General features: G+C 43.9%; 1 protein-coding gene across 1 annotated transcript in view; it reads right to left on the bottom strand.

The window, feature by feature from the left end:
• Positions 1 to 1762: 1762 nt before the first annotated feature.
• Positions 1763 to 23432, bottom strand: part of LOC149288790 (VPS10 domain-containing receptor SorCS3-like) — a 204871-nt gene continuing 183201 nt past the window's right edge. Inside the window, exons 19-27 of the mRNA XM_089491469.1 lie at positions 16316 to 16502; positions 12734 to 12867; positions 9811 to 9934; positions 8252 to 8364; positions 5235 to 5366; positions 4835 to 4934; positions 2759 to 2864; positions 2329 to 2489; positions 1763 to 1827 (exon numbers count right to left, since the gene is read on the bottom strand). Coding sequence (XP_089347595.1) covers positions 1763 to 1827; positions 2329 to 2489; positions 2759 to 2864; positions 4835 to 4934; positions 5235 to 5366; positions 8252 to 8364; positions 9811 to 9934; positions 12734 to 12867; positions 16316 to 16502 — 1122 coding nt within the window. The remainder of the gene's footprint in view (positions 1828 to 2328; positions 2490 to 2758; positions 2865 to 4834; positions 4935 to 5234; positions 5367 to 8251; positions 8365 to 9810; positions 9935 to 12733; positions 12868 to 16315; positions 16503 to 23432) is intronic.

The following is a 23432-nucleotide window of genomic DNA, read 5'->3' as shown; positions in this document are numbered from 1 at the left end:
CAACTTTTTGCCACTTAAAAAGGTACCTTCGCAAACAATATCATTTTGGTATTTGTATCATCTTAAATAATTCTACTCATATCGGTCATCAGGATGATCGTCTGGCGAACAGGATATTATGACCTTGCAAGTCTGACACTCCCAGTCATACTACCTGGAAAATGCAACATTCACTATATTTATAGGCAAGAAAGGACTGAATATTTTAATGACTTTTTATAATTCTAATTATACATTTTTATAATTTCTATAACTTTAGGTAGGATTAGAGTCCAGCCTAATAACATAGTTATTATCAGTTTTTTTTATAATGTTTGAACATTTGTTTATATAAAGAGAATGTGTTTTAAATGGGGATAAAAACCCTACTTTGGTACAGATAACTCACATTTTTGACAACTCAAAGCTATGAAAAGTAGCTCCATCTCACAGGTGGCTTAGAAGAGACCAAGTGCCCTCATTGATATTACTAAACATTTAATTTATTTCCAAGAAATTAAAAAGCTATTTACATCACAGGTATTTACAGTAAGCCGTCGGTATCGTTGCTATTAACATGCACAGAGTGAAAGAAATGTAACAAACATGTTATCGTGGCGGACGATCGCCAAGTTCGTTTTTTGTATTTTATTTTGTAAAGAAAGGGAAGGGGCGATAAGGAAACGACCGCGTATTCTGAAGGAACTGTGGCCACCCACGTTGTCCTAACACAGGACCGGACTTCGACGGAAAGTGAACGAAAGGATTGCTTAATACTTTAAACATAAATAGTGTATTGTATACAAGATAAATATGTACAAGAAATAGGTAAAGAGGAGAGGCTTGGAGGAAAAAAAATTCTTGTTATAAGAGACTGAACTATGTATATCCCAAAATTATAAAAAAAAACAGGCAAAATTTTAAAAAAAATGGGGGATATTTTTTATAATGATAAAAAATTAATGCACAGTTTAATTTGTTTTAATAAAAAAATGTAAAAAAACAAATCTTACTGCACAGGTATTATTCTGGATGTCTGGGTGGGAAGGGACCCTTTAATCAGTCGTAGGGTTAATACTGTGCCACTTGAGAGACTTTCTGGAATTCGATTTTAAACGCACAATGACAATAGATATTTGGTCAAAAAAAAAACATTTTTCATGTCCATAATGACCATAAAACTAAGTTAATTTAAAGTTATCATAAAATAATGATTCTTAATTTTTTTTCATGTCTTCTCTGCATCCACTTGGTGTCCACGTTCTTCTCCCCGAGCTGAAAAGGTGGATGTGGAATTAATAAAAGAGCAGAAAAGGGTAATCATAAAAATATAAAGTTCTGAATCTTGAGTGATTCAGATCCTGTGTACAAGATTCCCTGCATGAGACGCCAAAGTGTCTTTGAGAATTAGTCCTGGCCATGCAAACCAACCACCTGGTTTACAAAGATTCCTCCTGGGTAGGGCTCTGGCCAAAATTAGATCGCATCATACTTTGTATCAGAGGAATGTTAGTGAGGAGCCAAAGTGATCTCATCAGTTCCACACGCGGCTCAATGCAATGCTTCTTTCTGCTCAAACAAGCCTCTCTATTCATGAAGAGAAAATATAGGCGTTTAATAGTTTTTTCTTTTATTTAAATCTGTTTTTCTTAGAAATGCCTCTCGTTATACCTGCCATATATACATATATAAATGTGGTGATGAGACCAAAAATAGACTGGAAAAATGATAGATCTGTTCTTTTTTTGTAAAAAAAAAAAGTCCAGATTTTGGCCTGGGTAGGTTAAACACTGGTACAGTTTGGGATTTCTTTTGTGCTTTCGCTGTTTGCAATTGTTGAGATGTTACCTGGATAAAATAAAATAAAAGAAGATGTATCAGAATATATCAATATCACCTCAGATTTTTTTTCTTAACACATCAGCACTTTTTTTGTTTCTCCCAACAAGATAATCAAAGTTCTACAGTCATAAAGAAGTCTCCACCCATTTATTAAAAGGACCCCGCCCATGCTTTTATTTTCCTCCACCCCCTAGGAGCCATGTGTCTCTTCTGCTTTAAGGTAGAGCATGACGGACACTGGACAGACCAGCCATGTGATTGGCTGATGTTGGTTGAAACACAATTAGGACCATGGGCAAAGAAAAACAGAGTTAGATCTACAAGCACTAAAATTTGGAATTTAGAGTAAATATTTTTAAATGGCTAAAAGTGCTCCATTGTCCAAAATGCTATATTTCCAAGTTTAATACTTGTGCAATTATGTTTACAAATCACTATAACCTATACATAAGTATAAAAAATATTTGCGTTTCCATGGTCTAATAACATAATCCCAGTCGTCTTTACCTATAACTCGTGTGTCCAGTTCTTTGTCTGTCAGTTCCTCGGGATCTGTGAAGTCGCTGAGTGATATTTTGGGTGTGTTGTCAGTTTGGCCGACGGTTCCGATCATTTCCTGTTCCTTATCGTGCTGGACCTGAGCATAAATATTAATCCATGGGATTTTCCTGTGGTCAACGAAAAGGGAAAAGGTTCTTAAAAAAACTAGTCTGACGTTATTAGGGAAAGTCTACATAAGTAACACAATTGGGAAAGGATACATGGATTAGGTTATATATGTTCATAAATATACAATTACCCATAAAGCCCTAATTAGGTTTCAGCACAAAGGCTGACAATGTACTGAATCTTAATTAATCCCATCTTCTGGATGCGTTTGTAGACTTTATGTTTGACACACATTATTTAGTTTTTACTGCATTATGGTTGGGTTTACCTCTTGAATTTGTAGATTAGAAAAACGGCAAGTCCCACAAAAACCACGGACAGAAGCATTAGCATGGCCGAGCTGCTATGGCTGGAAGTGTTATCCACCAACGGAGCTGAAAACACAAAACAAAAATGGCGATTGGTCAAAAATAAATGCAAAGTTCTAAGTCTTTTCATAGAGTAATGAATACTCTGGGGTGAACTTACTGTGGTCCATGTTGCAGCGAGATGAATAATGTATTTTTACGTTGATTAGGCACTATAGAGAGCTACACTGACAATTCTACCAGGAGGAACACATTGGGGACAACCTCCGTTGAGACAACCTGAAGGCCTCCTGAGAACTTCCATAAGTTGCTCAGCTAGTGGTAAATTATTGGCCTCTAGTATGATCCTGAAAAGTATCAAGGCTCTTTATAATTGTATTCTAAATGCTATGATATCATAGTTCATTGGCAAGAGTGGATGAGACACAAGCCTCCTTGGGGGGGTTTATAAAAGATCCATCATATCAGATATATATTAGAAAGAAACTTCAGTCTTTTCGTGGATGATATATGGATTCCAATGTCTGCCTTCTATCGGAGGATAGCGTGTGCCCACTGGGGCATAACCACACCTTACTTTTTGGATCATTGATGTGTGTTAGCACCTGAGCGGGTCTCTGTGCCGTTCTTATACATAAGTACGGAATAAAGTGTCCAAATGTGTTGTTTTATCAAGTCTACGCTACATACATCTTTTTTTTTTCTCCATATATCGTCTCGCGAACATATATTTGAGAGGCATTCTCTCTCGTTGGTCGGATAAGAGGAGTCCTTAAAGGAAAGTATATATATATTTTGTTAATCTGTATTTCTGATACATTACATCATACCAGAGCCATCATTTTAATCTAAAATCCATATTTATTCAAAAGGTAAGGATAACAAGACAAAAATAAAGATCTCCTCTATTGCCCAGGCATATCTGCCTTCCTACATATTTAACATCACTGGAATGGATCGAAGGCTTAAATTCTGAAATGAGATATCTGAGCGAAATGTAAGGAATATACAAGAAACCGCCGCAGTCAGCTTAATGCTCCAGAGTTAAATCATAAAGTTGTTCTTTGAGACTAGATTTATTTTGAAAAAGCCCAAAGAACAATATTTACATCTGATATTTATGCAAAATATAAGAAAAACAAAAAAAAATTGGGAGAAATGGCTGTTTTTATGCAGAAGATGCAATAAAATTAGCATGCAAGTGTAATAGAAGCAGCTCCCGTCATTTCTGGCAAAATGTTACTTGGAGAAGGAAGAAATCTTTTATTAGTAGAGACTGCGCGAGCCTTAGAGCGCTCGGTAAGTTTATACGAGCCGCTGTGTTCTCAGAATCTATTTATCAGCATTCAGTTTCCGAGCCAAGCATTTTTCTGTGTCTCGTTTACTGTGTCGGCAGGTTAGAGAAACGTCCCTTAATGTTTGATGTGGAGTATGTAAGTTGGCCGGTTCCATAGACCTGACCCAATCGTCCCCCCCCCCCTGAGAATCAATTGTGTCTTCCTCGTGCCATGGGTCAGAATATGACATCATAGACAACCCTATGCCTCAGTAGGACGCTGGAGGAAGAGAAACTATGGAGGCTCCACCAGTTAGGCACAGACCTCCATTGTATACCTGGAGCTCTTCATGGGAGGGGCTTTGTGTAGAGGTGTGTCTGGCTATGTGCAGGGGCGGGGTTAGCCCCAGAGAGCCTTTAGTGGAAGAGAATGGGAAAGGCAAACTGGGCAGTAAGTAGGTGGAACACGAGTGGGAAGTGGGTGTAATCACACATGTCTCATCTGCCTAGAGATGAGAGCCCTGGGGATGCAGGGCTTCACCCCCAAGACCCTGTGTCCAACCCGGAGGGTTTCCAGGTATTCTCATTATATTTATTTTGAGGGTTAGTTGAAGGGCAGCCATCAGAAGGGTATACCCGGTACTTGTGTCACAGGGGAGAGAGCTCTACTACTAGCTCCACTAATCCTGGCATCACACAACACACAACACACACCACAACAGGTACGAGTTTAATCAAAACACTATTCGGAACTACTTACCCAACGTGAGCTGAGTAATGTACACAAAGACCTGGACGCCGGGCTTTAACTCAAACATGATTAGGTTCTGGTTCAGAGCACTAAACAAGATTTCAGAAATCTGGAAATAGAAAATATATATATTAGAAAAATGTTTAGTGCGTAGGGGTTTTTAGAGCTGGTGTGAAAGTCAAATATCTTGGGGGAGCTCCTGGGACAGACAGGGACCTTCAGGGTAGACAAACGTGCAGAAGGGGCAGACAGAGGATATCAGGGCAGATAATATGAAGACGTTTCTTCTCTTAGGAAAACCAATGGACCATACCATTAAGAAGACCTATTAACTTTCAGCCAATAACACGGGGGTGATCTTTGTAAAACGCAGAAAGTTTCAAAGTGGCTGGATGAGGTTAGAACTCACTTGCTCCAGGTCTGCTTTGTTTCCCCTTCTTCTCTCGGTCACATTTGTATGGGGAAGTATAAAAAGTTCTGCAGATGTTGGAAGACCAGGAAACATGGCCACTAGGATATGCTCCTCTCTTATATTTGTGACCTAAAAAAAGAATATGTAGGTCTTTCATAAAAAACTCCCATATCCCATGCATGTTTAAAATCGCCCCACTGTATTACCCTCTACCACTTCTGCTGGGATTCTGTTCCACGTATCTACCATATACCAAAAGATAAAAATCAATCTCAAAGCAAATTTACAAATATCATAAGATGGCTGAGCTGCATGACCCAGACCTCAAATATTCTGAATGAACACTTATAGGTTAATTTGATCTTTAAAAGGAATTCACCTCCTGGGCTGATGCCAACCCGGCTCCTCTCTGTACCTGCCGTAACTGTATCTGCTCACCTTACTGAACTCAACTCGCTTGATTGAAAACCTCTGTGTAATTAAGCAAATGCTTAGTAATCACAAACATTGCTGCGCTTCTGATTGACAGCTCGATAATACTGTCTTTTTTTTAACTGTCATTTTTTTTAGCTGCGCTTGTTTAAACAAAACATTCTAATATAACTCAATTTCTGTAACCCTTATTATTACATGGAAGTCCAAATACAACTGAATCAAAGACTCAATATTATCCATTATAATACTGATTAGAACTTAGTAATAGAAATACACAGCGGACATTCCAATGGAATTCAAAGGTTCATTCCTTCCAAAGTACCTACTGTACAAAAGTCTGGGGTCACCTAGAAATGTCCTTGTTTTTGAAAGAAAAGCCAATTTTGTCTATTAAAATAACATAAAAAGGATCCAGCGCAGACGGGGTTAATGCTGTAAATGACTATGGTAAAGGCAGATTTTTATCACTCCCATCACTCCTGTGTTCCAATGGCCCTTTATCACTCCCATCATTCCTGTGTTCCAACGGCCCTTTATCACTCCCATCACTCCTGTGTTCCAATGGCCCTTTATCACTCCCATCACTCCTGTGTTCCAATGGCCCTTTATCACTCCCATCACTCCTGTGTTCCAATGGCCCTTTATCACTCCCATCATTCCTGTGTTCCAACGGCCCTTTATCACTCCCATCACTCCTGTGTTCCAATGGCCCTTTATCACTCCCATCACTCCTGTGTTCCAGTGGCACTTTATCACTCCTGTGATCCAAGTTTAAGTTTAAAAGGCTAATCGATCATCAGAAAAAACTTTTTGCAATTATGTTACAGCCAGAAATTTCCTGGTAACGATGCGGCTGACCTGGGCCGGTTGATCATTTCGGGACGATGACTTTTATTCTTTTCAGCTTTTAAGTCTATAGATAGAATTTTGCAATTGCTCGGACTTTTGGATTAATGGAAGATGTTCACGCGCCAGCCGACGGGGTTAAACATTTAGGAAACCGTCTAGCTAAGCAAAGTATAGCCCATGGGTCCAAGAAAAAAAATAATCTTGGCAAAAGCTGGCGTTTTTCCTCCCCTTATGCTATTGCCCTTAAAGTGAAGGAGATGATAATACTGTACAGTGAGCGGGCACTAATTAATTAATGGCTACATAGGGACGTCTTATTAGATTAGGCTTGACATCCATATTATAGCTGAGCGAGTCAATCACGTCTAATCATGTTGGAATGGAGACTAAAGTGAATTTTCAATGATTAAACACCGCTTCTTACAGGAAGGCTGGACAGCGATAAGCGCCGCGCGCACCGGCGGCTCGGGAAAAACAGCCCATACGAGCAGATTAGCAGCCACGGCTCGAGGGAGAGGAACGGGGACCAGATTAGGTTGTGTGTCTTAAATTAAAACGGAACTGCTTGATTAAGTGGATGACTCGGCGGGACAAGAACTGCCTTAAGTGATGAAAGAGAGAAGAAGTGGGTTTTTTACATTAAAAACGCTTCTTTTTTTCCGTAGCGGCCGAATCCTGCGAAATCAAATAATCGGACAAACTAGATCACTGGTCAGCGGTGGTGGAATCGCGCACCAGGGGTTAATTCACTAAACTGGAGGGTTGCTGTGTTATGTCATTAAATTAAGTATGCATTATGAAGGGCTAAGCCAGACCTGAATAATGTATAGTCAAATTAGTAAGATGCCCTGTATAATGTATAGTTAAATCAGTGAGTGGGCCCTCTATAATGTATAGTTAAATCAGCGACCTGGCCCCTGTATAATGTTTAGTTTAATCAGTGAGATGCCCTGTATAATGTATCGTTAAATCAGTGAACCGGCCCTCCTTAATGTATAGTTAAATCGGCTAGCCGGCCCCTGTATAATGTATAGTGAAATTAGTAAGATGCCCTGTATAAGATATAGTTAAATCAGTGAGACAGCCTTGTATAATGTATAGTTGAATCAGAGAGATACCCTGTATAATGTATAGTTGAATAAGAGAGATACCCTGTATAATGTATAGTTAAATTAGTCATTTTGCCCTGTATAATGTATAGTTGAATCAGAGAGATACCCTGTATAATGTATAGTTAAATTAGTGAGCAGGCCCTGTATAATATATAGTTAAATCAGGGTGCTGGTCTCTGGAGCTGCAGCTTCTCCTAAAGCTATGTGATTAGGTTTTTTTTGCAGGTGGGGGCCGCATTATAACAGAAATCTGCCATGTAGCTGTGAGCGTGAGTAGAATACTCAGAAGACTTTGGCCAGACGTTCCGGGGTTAAAACCCGCCATCGGTTTATTTTCATGAGGTTTTTCTGATTAGCCACAAACAAACAAACACGCGCCGGCCGCGTTGAGACCCGGAGTCTGGGTTCAAACCGTTTATTTTAAGCGGCTGTCCTCGCAGGCTCACAGGTACAAAGCGAGGCGTTTGATGCCGAGGAGGGGGTTCATGGATTTGTTTCATCATCGGCTGCATGACAACCACTCTTTGTGACGGCTTCCTTCCGAGCTCGTTATGTTCCGTAGCCCGCAGAGCCCGGCGTAGCCCGCGCCGGCGTCCGCTGAGATGATTAAAACCTTACCTGTATCAGGGATCTCTTAATGAGTCGGCTGATGTCCTGCCTCCACTCGGGGATGTCGGGGTTATGATAATCCAGATTCGGAGAAAAAGACAACAGCTGAGAATGAAAGTATTCTAGAAAAAGAAAAGAAAACAGCGCTTAATTGCTGTGATCGATTCGTGGATAAGTGATCTCTTATTTAACCGTTTGTGAACTTGCTTATTTTGTTAAGGACCCCTAATCACAAAAAGGTCCACTTGAATACTAACCCCCCAATTTATTATTAATTTAAATTAATTTATTTAAATCTGAATTACAGGTTATCTTGTCACCATAGGGTTAAAGCCGCGTTTCACGTGTGCCGTAAACCTGTTACGTGCCAGATTTTCCAATGCACCGACGAGCAAGGGTTTTAATGAATCCAAAATACATCTAATTCGTTTTTGGCAACGGTTCTTCCTTACTGCTTCAAAGGCATCACATTTGAGTGTACACTCAAGGCTGGAGTCTCGAGTGTTTATACAAACACTCTGCCACCCTGCCATACTCAGAAAAAGGTTGGCCTTGTAGGTTCAGTATCCTACACGTGGTTGGCTCGCTGAGAGTTTAATAAACTTCTATGAACAGTGAGTGATACAATCCCCCATGACAATATTCATATACAGTACACAAACACACACACTGTGTGCTTCTAGTTGCCAACATAAGTATGAACTGATCTGACTGTGAATGGGCTACATCGGCCAGTTATGTGAGTCTTCACATTATTGTTATAAAGTTTGTCTCGGATACAAAATGTTATAAAGGGCAAAAATTCCACATTCTCTGAGTTTCACCAGAACTAGAACCCTGGAGAAATCCCAGCTAATCAGAAAACTTGCTTAGCATATGTGAGATGCCCCAAGTTGGTTCCTTATCTGCCTTTCTCTGGATTCATGCAGTTGGAGATATATTGGAAATGTTGCGCTCGGTTATATAATTATTGAGATGCAACTCAACTTCATCCAGCTGCATCCAAGTGCCTACAAGTTTCCACCAGGCTTAGAAACTTAGGGAAGCTTTAATGCCTTAACGTGGAACAAGTCGGTCCATGAAGTAGTTTAGAAGACACCTCTAAGGTCAACTTGACTCATAATTAATAGATCTTCCAATTTAAGGTGGAACAAGTTGGTCACTGAATGCCTTAAAGTGGGACAAGTTGGTCCATGAAGTAGTTCTGAAGACACCTCTCAGGTCAACTCTACTCTTAGTTAATAGACCTTCCAACTTAAGATGGAACAAGTCGGTCCATGAAGTAGTTTAGAAGACACCTCTAAGGTCAACTCGACTCGTAATTAATAGATCTTCCAACTTAAAGTGGAACAAGTTGGTCAATGAATGCCTTAAAGTGGGACCAAGTGGTCCATGAAGTAGTTCTGAAGACACCTCTCAGGTCAACTCGAATTCCTCATTCCCTCGGTGACTAGCGAGGACTCCTCACGCTCTATCTTTTGACCTTTTGCTATACACAAAGACAGCCATGTCCTCAACCACTGTACAAGGTCCTCAAACAAAGGTTTTTTGGGATAGGTCGGACTCACCGTGGACTGCAACTTCCTTTGTGTCCTGGATGATTGAGTTCCCGGCTGAAACCTGCACGGTAACGGTGTGTGTCCCCTCTGTGTTGAACGTCAAAGAGATGCTACTGTCCAAGGTGATGTGGGGCTGAAAAAGACACAAAGAACATATAAGCTCTAAATTGACAGAGCAGAACAAGTCATTAAACAAACCCAAAAGAACTCCCATTATCTCCCGCAGCTGGTTAAATGAATGACTTCCCCCCCCCCTCCGTATTAAGCTTTCCATATCTCTTGTTCTCCCTCGTAATTATTGGCTCTTCTGCATTAGATCAAAGGGGAGAAAAAATAATGTTCCCGTCCCTTTATCTTTTATTCTTTTGAGAATAATTACCATTCTTTTCATACAAAGTTTTTTGGTTTTTTTTAGACTTTAACCATTCGATTACCAAATGACCAACGAAAGCTGATGACCTTCTACTCAGCTGAAATATATATATTTTATTTTATTTTTAAAATCCAGAGAAAGCTTAGAAGAGTCTTTATATCCAGCTCTTAACCCAAACCAAATTAGAAGCCGTCAACAAAGTAACAGATGGATGTAAAACAAAATTGCATGTTCTAAATGGAGTCTGCATAATAAAAGCGGTGAATTTAAGGGGGGGGGGTCGACACAAATGACAGATGACACAAGGGCTTCCGGATAAATTTAGGTTTCCCTAAAGGACAGGCAAGACTTTGCAAGTGCGTTGGTTTATTGAAGGGGCGCTGCAGCTGTCACATCATAGCTGGCTGGTCCCTTTAAATTTACATGCGTGGGGGGAGGGGTTTCTGCAAAATCCCACCAACACATTTGCCCTTTCTCCATCTCCCGGGTATTTGGCAAGCAAAGGTTAATGAGACCTCTGTGCACGTGCGCCTTTCATTCAGTCGAGCTAAAAGTTTGACCACGTAGGAAGCAGGGAGCTGCAGCTTCTCCCTAAGGAAAGTCCTTTATTTTAATTCGTTCTGGAATCTTCCCTGAAACCGTCCCCCCCCCCCATTTTTTTGGAATTTATCATAACAATTACTAGAATCATTGATTTTAGAGGGAACTGTACGTCTTTAGTAACAGACCTTGGGGGAGGTCAACTTTTCTTTTCTTCTAATAGTTGAGAAGTTTTTAGGGTGGAAATCTTGCGCTGTGTTTTGTGATTCAGAACATCCCATTTGCCATACATCCCAACAGCCCCAGTTTTTTGGAGGACAGTCCTGATTCTTGGACCGAATGAGCTATTTATTTTGTATGGAATTAAACATCTGCGACTTATATGTCTTAGCAACGGCCGAACAGTTTAAAAAGCGTTAACATAACGTATGGGCCCTTTATACGCTTTAATAATTAATATAAAGTACTCGTGGGTGACAGTTTATTTTTAATTACAGTGTGGACGCCTGATTTACACCCGCGGCTGCGCTTTTGGAGCGTCACCATATTTCATATTCTCTCTGGCCTGAGTCCAGCACGCATTAAAATTTAGCCGAAGAATGCAGAGAGGGCGAGCCGGACCTTGGATAATGAGGTGCATGAATTAAACCTTCCGTGGCTTGGATTATGAGAACTAAATATCATACATTTAAAGTTTAAATCACGGATGGAGGTTTATGACAGCTGACCTTGGATACCAGTTTTTACAGCAAAAGAATAAATCTTCAGTTAAGTGTTCTCATACATGCCAAGGGTCAAACTTTGGAAAAGCCAGTCCCTCTCTATGCTGCTCTTTCCACCCCTGATGTTCCTTATCTAAGTCAGTTACATAAATAGTTATCGTGAGGTCATAAAGCCACATACAATATCCTGCCCCCCCCCCCCACATCTCTAAGCTTACCTCCAAGAGCCCCCCTTAGGAACCCTCAAATTGTTGGGATTGGAGGGTAATTCGGGATGGGGCATAAGCGCTCTAGACACGATCAACGATAAATGGTACCATTCAATTCTATACAATAGAGCTAAGCTTTAGCTGTTATTATTTCATCACTATTATTATGTTACATTGTAACAGCAATAGTAATCAGAAAGAATTGTGGCTGTTTGCAAAGGGTTAAATTAATAACAAAATAATAAAACAGTTCAAGAGCTACAGCATTAAAAGCCTTAGTATTACTCCTACCCCATATTACATACCCCCCCAAATTAGTGTCAGGGCACTCATGCAGTGGGGGGTGGGGCCAGTGCCAGAAGTGGGCAGGGCCACAGGCATAGCCACCCGTTCATCTTACCTGGAGAGCCACCCCGCCGGAGGGCAATGGAGGTCTGTGTTGTTGCAGCACAGACCTCCATTAACTTTCCAGCTTGCTGGGCCGGTCAGAAGACCTCCACGGCTGGCCCACGATCGTTACTGGCCACCAAAACTAGACAGTAGGGCAGCTACATGGGACAACAAGACATTGCCTAAAGGTCAGGACTGTGCCATGTCCACCAAGACTGTTGGGAGGTATGAAAGTAGCACAGATTGCGGATACAGTTAGCATTAAACGGGCGAGCTTTAGAGAGTTTTAATGGTTAAATAAAGGCCGGCAGCAGTCGGAGCGGTTTATTAGTTAATGGAACGCCCCAGTTTGACCTGAAGATTGGTCGCGTGCCAGAGGCGGATAAAACACCTGAATAATTTATGAATTAACAAACGGCGCGGGAGATGGGATTTATAGGGTTGGTATCCAGCGCTATAGATCATGTGACAATCTGTGACACGGGCCTATAAAACACGTTAGCGTTTAATTCACACGCCTGTACTGGAAGGTACACGGAATGCCAAACGCAGAGCATGTTCCCTGGCAGAATCCTGTTAACCATTTAACTTCGTCGCCAGTAACCCATTAAGTGCCGGAAGGGTTGGATTTAACAATTTAACCCCGTTTTCACCCACACAAACAAAAAAAAAAACCCCCAAAGTGCAATCGTACGTACCTTGGTATTATTTCCAACCCACCAAAAGTAAGTGAGTGTGCCGGGGCGTGAGGGCCAAACCACGGCGCTGACATTAAGCTCCTTGTTTTTGATGGCAACAAACGGAATCCGCAAATGGACGTGCTCTACCGGGCCTGGGGGGTAAACGGAAAAGGAGAAGCTGATAAGACAGGACCCCAAAGTATTATTTACACTGATAATCAATTTCAATTATAATAACTGATAATCGATTATTTCATACTTACAAACAACACTTTTTTCTCATATTCTGCTCAATATACCATGTAAATATTGTTAGTAGAATATGAAATCAGGTTCTTGTAGTAGGTAATTGTCCAAAAAATCCCTATTAGAGGAATCTGTTTAAAAAAGGCTACAAACTGGGTTTTTTTATCATTATAATTTTTTTTTTTTTTAATATAATAGGCAAACCCTCCTTATCAAGGATCCGTGGACACTGCCAACCAACATGTAGTCAGCGACCAGCTCTGCCCACAAGGACAGAGAGGGTACATATATATCTATATAATATATACATATTAAAATATATAATACACACATTTATATAATCTGTTCTACTACTCCCCAACATCTCAGGTCTTTAAATCGGGGGTACGGGCAAAGACTGGAAGGGCCAGGTTTACTTGAAGAACCACCTTGCGGGGCTCAACTTCCCAGCGTCATGAGATGGCCATGGTGGAGCTGAAATGGAAGTCCACCAGACCTCCACTAATCCTACAGAGGCTCTCCCCAACCAGCCCGTCATCTTCATTGGGTAGTTGGGCCGTTACCCAGGTCACTGGGGAGGTATGTATTACTGGCAACGTGAGACTGGTTAAAATTACGTTTTTTAAATGTCACCCACTGTGGTTCATGCAACATTGAAAGCCAAATAGCTTTTAATTCCTTCGTGATATTGAGATGATAATTTCTCTTGCTTTCCACGCTCAGCCCCGAAGTAGGTGTTTTGGGAATTGGGGGCTTATGTCGGCCGCGCTTTCCTGGCAGTAAACTTTGATTTTACTGATAAAATGAAACAATCCCAAGGAAATGAATTGGCTATCGCCAGCTAACGGAATCCTTTTGTTAGCTAATGGTCCAAGGTGAAGCCAAGAACAGTAACAGCTTTAATAACAGGTTGTTAAATGCCGACATGATTGATTTTTAGGGAATTATTATGGTTATAAAATTTCAAGGCACATTTCAACCTTCAGTCGGACGCTTCGCGTGAGAAAAGGCCAACACTCTCCGTCTTTGAATTCATCGCGTTTCGAACATTAGTCGCATAACAAGGTACTTATTCTGCATGTGCCTATTTTTAAAATTGAATTTTAAGCAACATTTTTTTATTTTTTTTTTGGTTTTTACGTTGAAACATTTGCTGTGTTTTGTTTTTAAACCCAATTTAGAAATATTTTTCCCCCAATAGGTGAAAATAAGCCCTCAACCCCAGGAGGCTGTAAGATGTTTCCAGGGCCGGCCGAAGACTTAACGCCGCCTGGGGCGAAGTTTAAAATGCCGCCCCCCGCCGAGGCATTATCTACCCCCCCCCCGGTACTTACCCTTAAACAGTCCTGCGGCGAGTCTCCCTGTGCTGCCACGGTGCCGGCTTGTAATGCTGAGCGCCGGAAATTCGCGTCACTTCCGGCGCTCTGCATTACAAGCCGGCACCGAGACCGAACAGGGAAACTCGCCGCAGAGGAGAGAGAGAGGGGCGCCGAGCGGGTAAGCGAAAACCACTCGGTGCCCCTCTCTCTCTCCTCCGCTTCAAAAAAAACAAAAAAATCCAGTCGGCCCCATTGTAGGGCCGGCCCTGGATGTTTCATAAAAGGAACCGGAATTTAAGATTTCTTCCAGTCCCAAAAATTTAAATTCTGTATTCAGTTTTAAAGGAATATTAGAATTACCAAAAACGTGCATTTTTATGTTCCGCTGCAGATAGCTCCTAATATTATTCTCCGCTTGTCTACTATCATTAGCTCCTAAAAAAAATGCAAATGATCCTTTGGTATGTAAAGCCAATTTCTGCGCACGACGAGATGTTCTGCAATGTCACATGACGCTTGAAGAGAAATTAAAGACTGTCTCGGTCTTTCAAGATTATTGTCAAGAGTGATGAATAAGCAAAATTTATAAACTTAAAGGACAATAGAGCGCCAGAGAAAGTAAGAGGCGGAGAAATCCATCGTGATATCTTTGTAAAGTTAAATGACAGACCCCAGGCAAGCCAGAAGGCTTGTTTTCCCTTAGAAATCTCATGGTGCTGCCACAACCACAAGGGATTCTGGGTAGGCGCATGCAAATAAGGTCAATAATTATCACCTTTTGCCTCTATATCCACTTTATACATGTGCCTACCCAGAATCCCTTGTGGTTGTGAGTGTTTAATAATACTTCTACTACCCCCTTAATTTTAAGTGGAAGGGTTTTCCATCACCTTTACTCACCACAACCTCTGCCTGGGTAGGAAGGAGGGGGATGCTCCAAAAGATGAACATTGGGGACTCGGCTTTACTGTTTTGGACCACTGTAGCGTGTGGTTTTTGTATGAAGAACATGAACAGCTGTCCATGAGCGGTGATCTGGCTGCTGCATCTCTTACCCGAGTTTTGTCAAAGGCTCTCTTGAACAGCGGGCAATTACTTTCAAGGGATCCATGTATAAAGTGGGTATAGAGACAAAAGGTGATAATTGTTGACCTTATTTGCATGAACCTACCCAGAATCCCCTGTGGTTGGGCAGCACCATGCGATTTTTGAGGGAAAAACAAGCCTTCTGGTGTGCCTGGTGTCTGTAGATGAGTGTTTAATAATACTTCTACTACCCCCTTAATTTTAAGTAAAAGGGTTTTCCTTCACCTTTACCCACAAATGGAAACTATGAAGCAAAAAATCAGCATTTTTTTTTTTTTTTTGCTTGCATTATATGTTCCTATTTTGTTAGATTTTCTGATCAGATGTGATCCATCATCGTTTATAATAACACAGAAAGCCAGAAACATAGAATTTAATGGCAGATAAGACCCGTTCTGCTGCATTCCTGCAAAAGATGTGGTTTAGCCGTTCCCTGTGGAGCGACCACACTTTAAATGGAAAATGCTATTTTTCTTCTTCAGCATAACCCCCCAGCGCTGTATATAGTAATAACCCCCTAGTGCTGTATATAGTAATATAACCCACCAGCGCTGTATACAGTAATAACCCCCAGCACTGTATACAGTAATATAACCCAGCACTGTATATAGTAATATAACCCCCCAGCGCTGTATACAGTAATAACCCCCAGCGCTGTATACAGTAATATAACCCCCCAGCGCTGTATACAGTAATAACCCCCACCGCTGTATATAGTAATATAACTCCCCAGCGCTGTATACAGTAATATAACCCCCCAGCGCTGTATACAGTAATATAACCCCCCAGCGCTGTATACAGTAATAACCCCCAGCGCTGTATACAGTAATATAACTCCCCAGCGCTGTATACAGGGATAATCCCCAGCGCTGTTTAATGCACTTGCCATCATTCTATCAATCCATTAGCTGCTGGTTTTATCAGGAGAAACAAAACTGTATTTACTTACTTGTCACATGAAGGTAGAGGACTGCGCTGTCAACACCGACATTGTTCTCGGCATACGCGGTGACCTGATATATGCCAGAATGTTTATACGCGTGTTTTATCCCTTCTTCGATCTTGCTAAAATTAGCATACGATACGGCGCTCCCGTCTCCGAAATCCAGCTGGACGTTAATTCTTTGTACGTCGCCCTGAAGAATAGAGTGTACATGTTTGCCGTGCAAAATAATACTAAAAAAAATCATAGTATGACCGGAAAGTGCGGCGTGTCAGGACCCCACTCCCACGAAACAGAGGATTTGAGTGTCGGTGCTTCTCCCTGAGAAACCCGAGGAGTCTCCTGGTACGCTCTTCACATGTATTAAAGTGCATATGAGGGCTGGAGTACATCTTTAAGATGATAAGATATTGACATCGGTTATGCGCGTACCTGGAAACTCTCCTGGTTCGACCCAGAGTCTCCGGGAGAAGTGCTGCTTTCCTGGGTCTCCATGTCACATTCCTCTTTTCCGAGGCAGGGAAGTTTTGCTCCCACTCACAACCCACGTAATGCGCTCTGGGGCTAGCCCCACCCCTTGAAAATCTAACCACACCCTTCGAGTGACTAACCCTGCCCTCATATGTGGGTAGCTCCATCCCCTTTAAAAGCCACTCCCACAGAAGACAGAGAGATCCAATTAAAAGACCCAGGGAAGTTCCCAGGTTACACAACACATTAAGTCAACAGTGGGAAGGAACATTTTCTCAATATGAATTATTGTATTATAATTATATTATATTGTATAATATAGTAATATTAAGTATTTTCAGTTCCAGAAATGTCTTTTTCAATTGCTTAGGGTTTTTTCTTATATTGTTATTATTTAAATTTTATTTTTTTTTAACAAGTTTTCTTTCTGTTGATACCAAGTCCAATTCCACCCACTAATTAGATGTGATACAGGATATACAAATAAACAAATACATAAATAAAATAATAAATACATTAAATGTAATAATTCAACAAATTAAAAAAAAAAACACATTCACGTCAAATAGGTGACGCTGGTCGATTAACTTAATAACAAATCTGGTTACCTGGAGCTTGTGATCAGTTACAAGGCGTGAGTTGGTTCTGATACCCGCGCATGCCAGTTATTTTATAGAATTGTTATTAATAGAAATATTTATCTCTGGATTTCCCACATTGAGTCATATTCCGCGTTTCAAAAGGCCAAAAGGGTTTAGGAGGCTTATCGTTTGTCCACGAGTTGGACGGATCCATTAAAGGTCATGCGGTGTCTAAATGAGACCTAATTCATCAAACTTTTCTATAGTTATTTTACAACAAACTCTTCAGCAGAGACAGGCACTTGCAGTGGTCTTCACGATATGAATTATTAAGAATCAAAAAATATTACCATTTTTTAAATGATATCGAAATCAATTTATAACATTTCTTTAAAACCTTGAAAAAATCATCATTTTTTTTAATACACTCTTTTTGAATTATTTAATTCCAATTTCCCTGTTAAATGAAATTTTTGTAACAGAAGAAAAAAAAAAACATTCTTTAATGAATAAAGCCACAGAACATTCTATAAATTTTCAGCTATATGATATGATAGGCTATCCCGTTTTGTTAATGTTGATAATCTTTTTTACTTAATTTATCCACATTCCAGTCAACTGACAAAAGAAAGGGTAGTGAAAAGTGCATTTTATGCATATTTTACCTATTTGCTAAGTTTACAAGACACAACAAATTCACTAAAAATGGGAAAATGCCCAATAACCATTCCTACAGCCACATATGAGTGATATACAGGACAGTTCTTTCAGGTTTATAATTATTTTTTTTTCTCTTATGTTTAAGGGTTTCCTACTTCCTGTCTACATCAACTTTCTAAATGTTTTTTGGGGCTATCTCCGCCTCTTGAAGAGAGAAGGGAAGGGAGAGCTCCAGGTAGCCTACGCTGGGAAGTTCCCAGGTATTCACCATAAGTGTTATGGTGGGTAAAGGTTATGGGAAAACAAGCCAGACCTCTTACCCGACTTTTGTCTAAAGGCTGTCCTGTACAGTGGGCAATTACTTTCAAGGGCTCCAACACCTGCCGCAGAGCTTCGCCCTAGGAAATTCTACAGGCATGCTTTTCTACCCTGGTCAACCCACAACCTGCAGATGATGCGGTCAACTGGGTCACAAGGCAGAGGAATGCCAACAGAAATCCTGCAGGCACTGCAGGGTGGTGGGACACGAGACCAAAGACTGTCCACGAAAGAAGACCTGTAACCTGTGCGGCGATCCTGAGCACATCTACAAGGATTGCCCCAAAAGATCAAGGTCATACGCAGCGGTAGCAACAGCCAAGGCCCCGGCCAAGGTCCCCTCATCGGCCCCGACCAAGGCTCCAGCCAAGGCGACGGCACCGCAGACACCCCCTCCGGCAACCCCGCAAGCGGCACCCAGGAAAGGTAAGAAAGCAGCTCCCCTCCCTGCCAAGACTGTCGTGGCCCTGCCCGCTGTCAAGGCTCCCCCTCTCCCCCCAGAGGCAGCGCCATCCCTCCCCTGTGCTGCCTCCAACCCTCCCTGCTTCACCACCTTCACCCTCCCCCCCCTCCTCCCACTCTCTGCAGCAGCTCTAACCCCTCCCCCAGCTGCTGCAGACCCCGACCCCGACCCTTTCCCCCCTCTTGTTTCCGCTGCAGACAACCCCCTGGAGATGCCGCCAAAAGGAGCCGGAGCCAGAAAACGCAAACATAGCGGCAAGAAGGAGGAGGAGGAGGACGAGGACAGCGAGACTGAGACGAGCCCCACCAGGAGCTCTGTCCAGAAGAGGGCGCCACCACCAGCCCCCACCGTCCCCTCTCCTCCCGAGCCCGCAAATGACGACACGCTGGAAAAGATGGTCCAGGACCTGACCCCGTCAGATGAGCCAGCCACCGAGACCGAGGCTCTGATCCTCAACCAGCTGGACATCGACAACCAGGTCTCCCTCCTGGAACAGATGCTAGACGAGGCCGCCTGGACCCCCATGAACCCCATCGACCACGGCGGGGAAGATCCTCCCCCACCAGGGGGAGGAGGTGGTAACTAGTGCCTCTGTTTGAGCTGACCTTCTTTTTTCTCCCAACTAATGGCGTCAATTTCTATTTTCTCCATTAATGTAAGGAGCATGAAGGACCAGTTCCGGAGGCGCGGTTTACTAACCTTCCTTTCTTCTCAGCAGTGTGATGTATATATGTTGCAGGAATGTGCTTTAGCCTTCTCTCGTTCGTATCGCCATCTATGCAGGGAATGGTCTCACGGCCCGTCCTTTTGGTCCGGCGGGAACGGCTGCAAGTCGGCGGGAGTTGCTATCCTGATCCGAGGAGCCAACTTCACGGTGGACGCTGTCCAGGAGATGGTCTGCGGCAGACTTCTAGTCGTGGACGGATCCTGGGCGGGGGAGCCTGTCAGGCTCATCACCGTGTACGCCTCCCCGGAAAAGAAGCAATGCCTGGAGCTACTCCAGAACCTGCGGACCCAGCTGACCACCGCCAGGACCATAGTGATAGGCGGGGACTTCAACTGCCCGATCGAGGAAGGAGGGCGCACCTCCACCCACGCAACAAAACTGGACGTGACTTCGAAACTGCTCAGAGAGATTGTCACAGAGGCATCCTTAAAGGATGCTATGGGCTCCATCGGGACCGGCTCCGTGAACTATTCTTGGAGCCGGCCGGATGGCTCTGTGCGTTCCCGGATAGACTTTGTGTTCACCTCTCGGGCGGTAGAGCATCAGCAGTGCTCCATGGTGCCCTGCTACTTCTCGGACCACAGGGCTGTTCGGCTCCAGTGTGCCCTGGGCAAAGGGTTTCCTCCCGGTCCAGGCTCCTGGAAGCTGAACTGTGCCCTGTTAGAGAGGCAGGAAATCGTGGATGAGCTGCGTAATGTATATTCTGATTGTGTCAGTACCAAGTATCTGTTCCCCACTGTAACCCAGTGGTGGGAGTTTACTAAAGTAAAGCTGCGCTCTTTCTTTCAGGCTAAAGGAAGACTCCAGGCGTGTGAGAGGAAGAGGAAATTCAGACGGCTGCAACGCAAGCTGCAGTCCCTGTTGGACCTCCAACAGTGCGGATGGGACGTGGACGAGGAGCTGGAGGAGACCAAGGAGGGCCTGAAAAGGCACTTTGAGGAGGAATCCAGGCAAATCGTCTTCCGTTCCAAGGTGGAGAACCTGGAGAAGGGTGAGAAATGCAACTCTTTCTTTTTCAGGAAGCTCCACTCCGCCCACACGCCCCTGACGGAAATGAGAGACAGCGAAGGTGTGGTACGACAGGGGAAGGAGGAGGTCCAGAAAGTGGTCGTCGACTACTACCGAGATCTCTACTCCCCCAAAGACACAGACCCGGAGGCTGCCGAACGGTTCCTGTCAGGTATCACTAACACCATTGATCCCGCAGGCCGCGCAGCCATGGACGCCCCCTTGACGCTGGAGGAGCTGCACTCTGCCGCCAAATCCTTCAGGAAGGGCAGGACACCGGGCAGTGACGGTCTCCCAGCCGAGTTGTACACAACGCTGTGGGACCTCATCGGCCCGGACCTCCTCGACCTGTACGAGGAGATGGTGGTGGAGGGCAGGATGCCCCCCACGCTGAGAGAGGGAATGATCACGATCCTGTACAAGCGGAAGGGGGAGAGATGCGACCTGAAAAATTGGCGTCCCATCTCTCTCCTGAACGTGGACTACAAGATCCTCGCCAAGGTACTAGCCACCAGGTTGAAGAAAGTCATCGGGCAGATCGTCCGCCCCGACCAGACCTGCGGCATCCCAGGACGCCGGATCGCGGACAGCCTGGCCCTCATCAGGGACACGATCTACTACATCAAGGACCGCAACGTCCGTGCCGCTCTGGTCACCCTAGACCAAGAGAAGGCATTTGATCGACTGTCTCATGGTTTTATGGGTCAGGTACTGCGGAGGTTTGGGCTGGGGGAGATGTTCTGCTCTTACGCTAACCTGATGTACCTTGATATCCGCAGCTCGGTGCTGGTGAACGGCTGGAAGACTGACCCCTTCCCGGTCCTCTCTGGGGTCAGGCAAGGCTGCCCTCTCTCACCTCTTCTTTTTGTCTGTTGTATAGAGCTCTTCGCCGAGTGCATCAGACGGAATCCAGAGATCAGAGGGATCACCGCGCCGGGCAGAGACAAGAAGGAGATAAAGTGCTCGCTCTACATGGACGACGTGACCATCTTCTGCGCGGATCGCCGGTCGGTGAGAGCGCTCGTCCAGACGTGCGAGGACTTCAGCCGAGCTTCAGGCGCAAAGGTCAACTGCGGGAAGTCGGAGACCATGCTGTTCGGGCAGTGGGACCTGACTTCTGAGCCGATCCCGTTTCCCGTCCAAACCGACTTCCTAAAGATCCTGGGAGTCTGGTTCGGCAGAGACGGCGCGGCCCTGAAAAGCTGGGAGGAGAGACTCAACAAAGTAAAGCAGAAATTTGGGCTGTGGAGCCTCAGAGACCTCACCATCGAAGGGAAAGTGCTGGTGCTGCGCAACGAGATTCTTCCCGTGCTGCAGTACGTGGCTCAGGCCTGGCCCTTGCTGGTCACCATTCACCGAGCCATCAACCGAGCAGTTTTCCACTTCATCTGGGGCTCCAAAATGGACAGAGTAAAGCGCGCAGTGATGTACAAGGAACCCGGCAAGGGAGGCAAAGGAGTGCCTGACATCCCTACCATGCTGAGGACCTTCTTTGTGTGCAACTGCGTGCGCAGGACTCTCAGAGACGTAGCGAAAGGCTCTGCTGGAAACTCCATGTCTCGCTTCTTCCTGCTGCCCCTGTGGAGGCAGCTCAAGTGGGAAAAGTGGGACAGCTCCGTCCCTTACAATTGGACCATGCCCTGGTTCTACTCGGACGTGGGCAAATTTGTAAGGGAGCACCAACTGGAGGGAGTTAAACCAGACTTGTGGTTACCCCGTGTGATCCACAAGTTCATCAGAGCCAAAGACACTATCGAGAACATCCCAGGGCTCCCCGACACCACAGCCAAGACTGTCTGGGCTAACGTGTCGTCGAGCAGGCTAACCAACAGGCATAAAGACATGGCATGGATGGCCATTCAGGGAGGCCTCCCCCTAAGGACATTTATGCATGCCAGGGGGCTGTGCAGATATAGACACTGCCCACAGTGCAGTGTGGAGGAGGAGACTTCTCTTCACTTGTTCTGGCAGTGCCCGTTTGCACAGGCTTTGTTCAGAGCCCTGGAGCTGGATCTCAAGGACTCTATCGAGAGAAAGTACCTGTCTTACCATTCGGTACTTTACGGACTTTTTCCAGGAACACACACGGAGAGCGCCATTGAGGATGCTTGGCGTCTCATGTGCTGTGTAAAGGACGCTCTATGGTTTGCCAGGAACCGCCTGGTGCTGAGGAGGGAGCAGGTCACAGTCCGTGACTGCCGCAGGCTTATCCACAGCCTGCTGAGAGACTACTCTCTCAAGGACAGTCTAGAGGCTGAAGACTAGCCCCATTCTCCTCGGCCCCCCCCCCCCCCATTTCCCCAGGTTATGTTCCACCAAGTGCTAACCATATGCGCCACGTCTGGAAATGTAATTGTACACTGCTTCTACTGAGCTTTCCGTAACTGAAGTCGTACTGTAACGTGTATTGCCCTGCGCTGCGTCGCAGTACTGCTTATCGTCTACCTGTACCGATAATACCGATTTATGTACTCCTGCTAAAACAGGTTGATGTCTGTTTTATCATAATCAGTTTGTATAATAAACTTAAATACAAAAATTACTTTCAAGGGATCCATGTATAAAGTGGATATAGAGGCAAAATGTAGAATTGTTGACCTTATTTGCATTCACTTGCATCCCTTGTGGTTGTGGCAGCACCATGAGATTTCTGAGGGAAAAACAAGCCTTCTGGCTTGTCTGGTGTCTGTAGATGAGTGTTTAATAATAATACTTCTACTACCCGTTTAATTTTAGTGGAAGGGTTTCCATCACCTTTACTCACCATAACTTATGTAATGGTATTTCTTGGCTACCCCAAGCCTCAATGATTAAGCCAGTATCAGAGCCTCATGCTGATGAGTTTAATTAATGATGAAGTTTAGAGCAGCTGATTGCTTCTTGGCCTTTTGGCTA

Source organism: Sceloporus occidentalis, unplaced genomic scaffold, assembly GCF_023333645.1.
Source record: "Sceloporus occidentalis isolate IW3139 unplaced genomic scaffold, rSceOcc1.0.p SCAF_50, whole genome shotgun sequence".
Classification (NCBI taxonomy): domain Eukaryota; kingdom Metazoa; phylum Chordata; class Lepidosauria; order Squamata; family Phrynosomatidae; genus Sceloporus; species Sceloporus occidentalis.
This window is presented reverse-complemented; position numbering and strand designations above follow the sequence as displayed.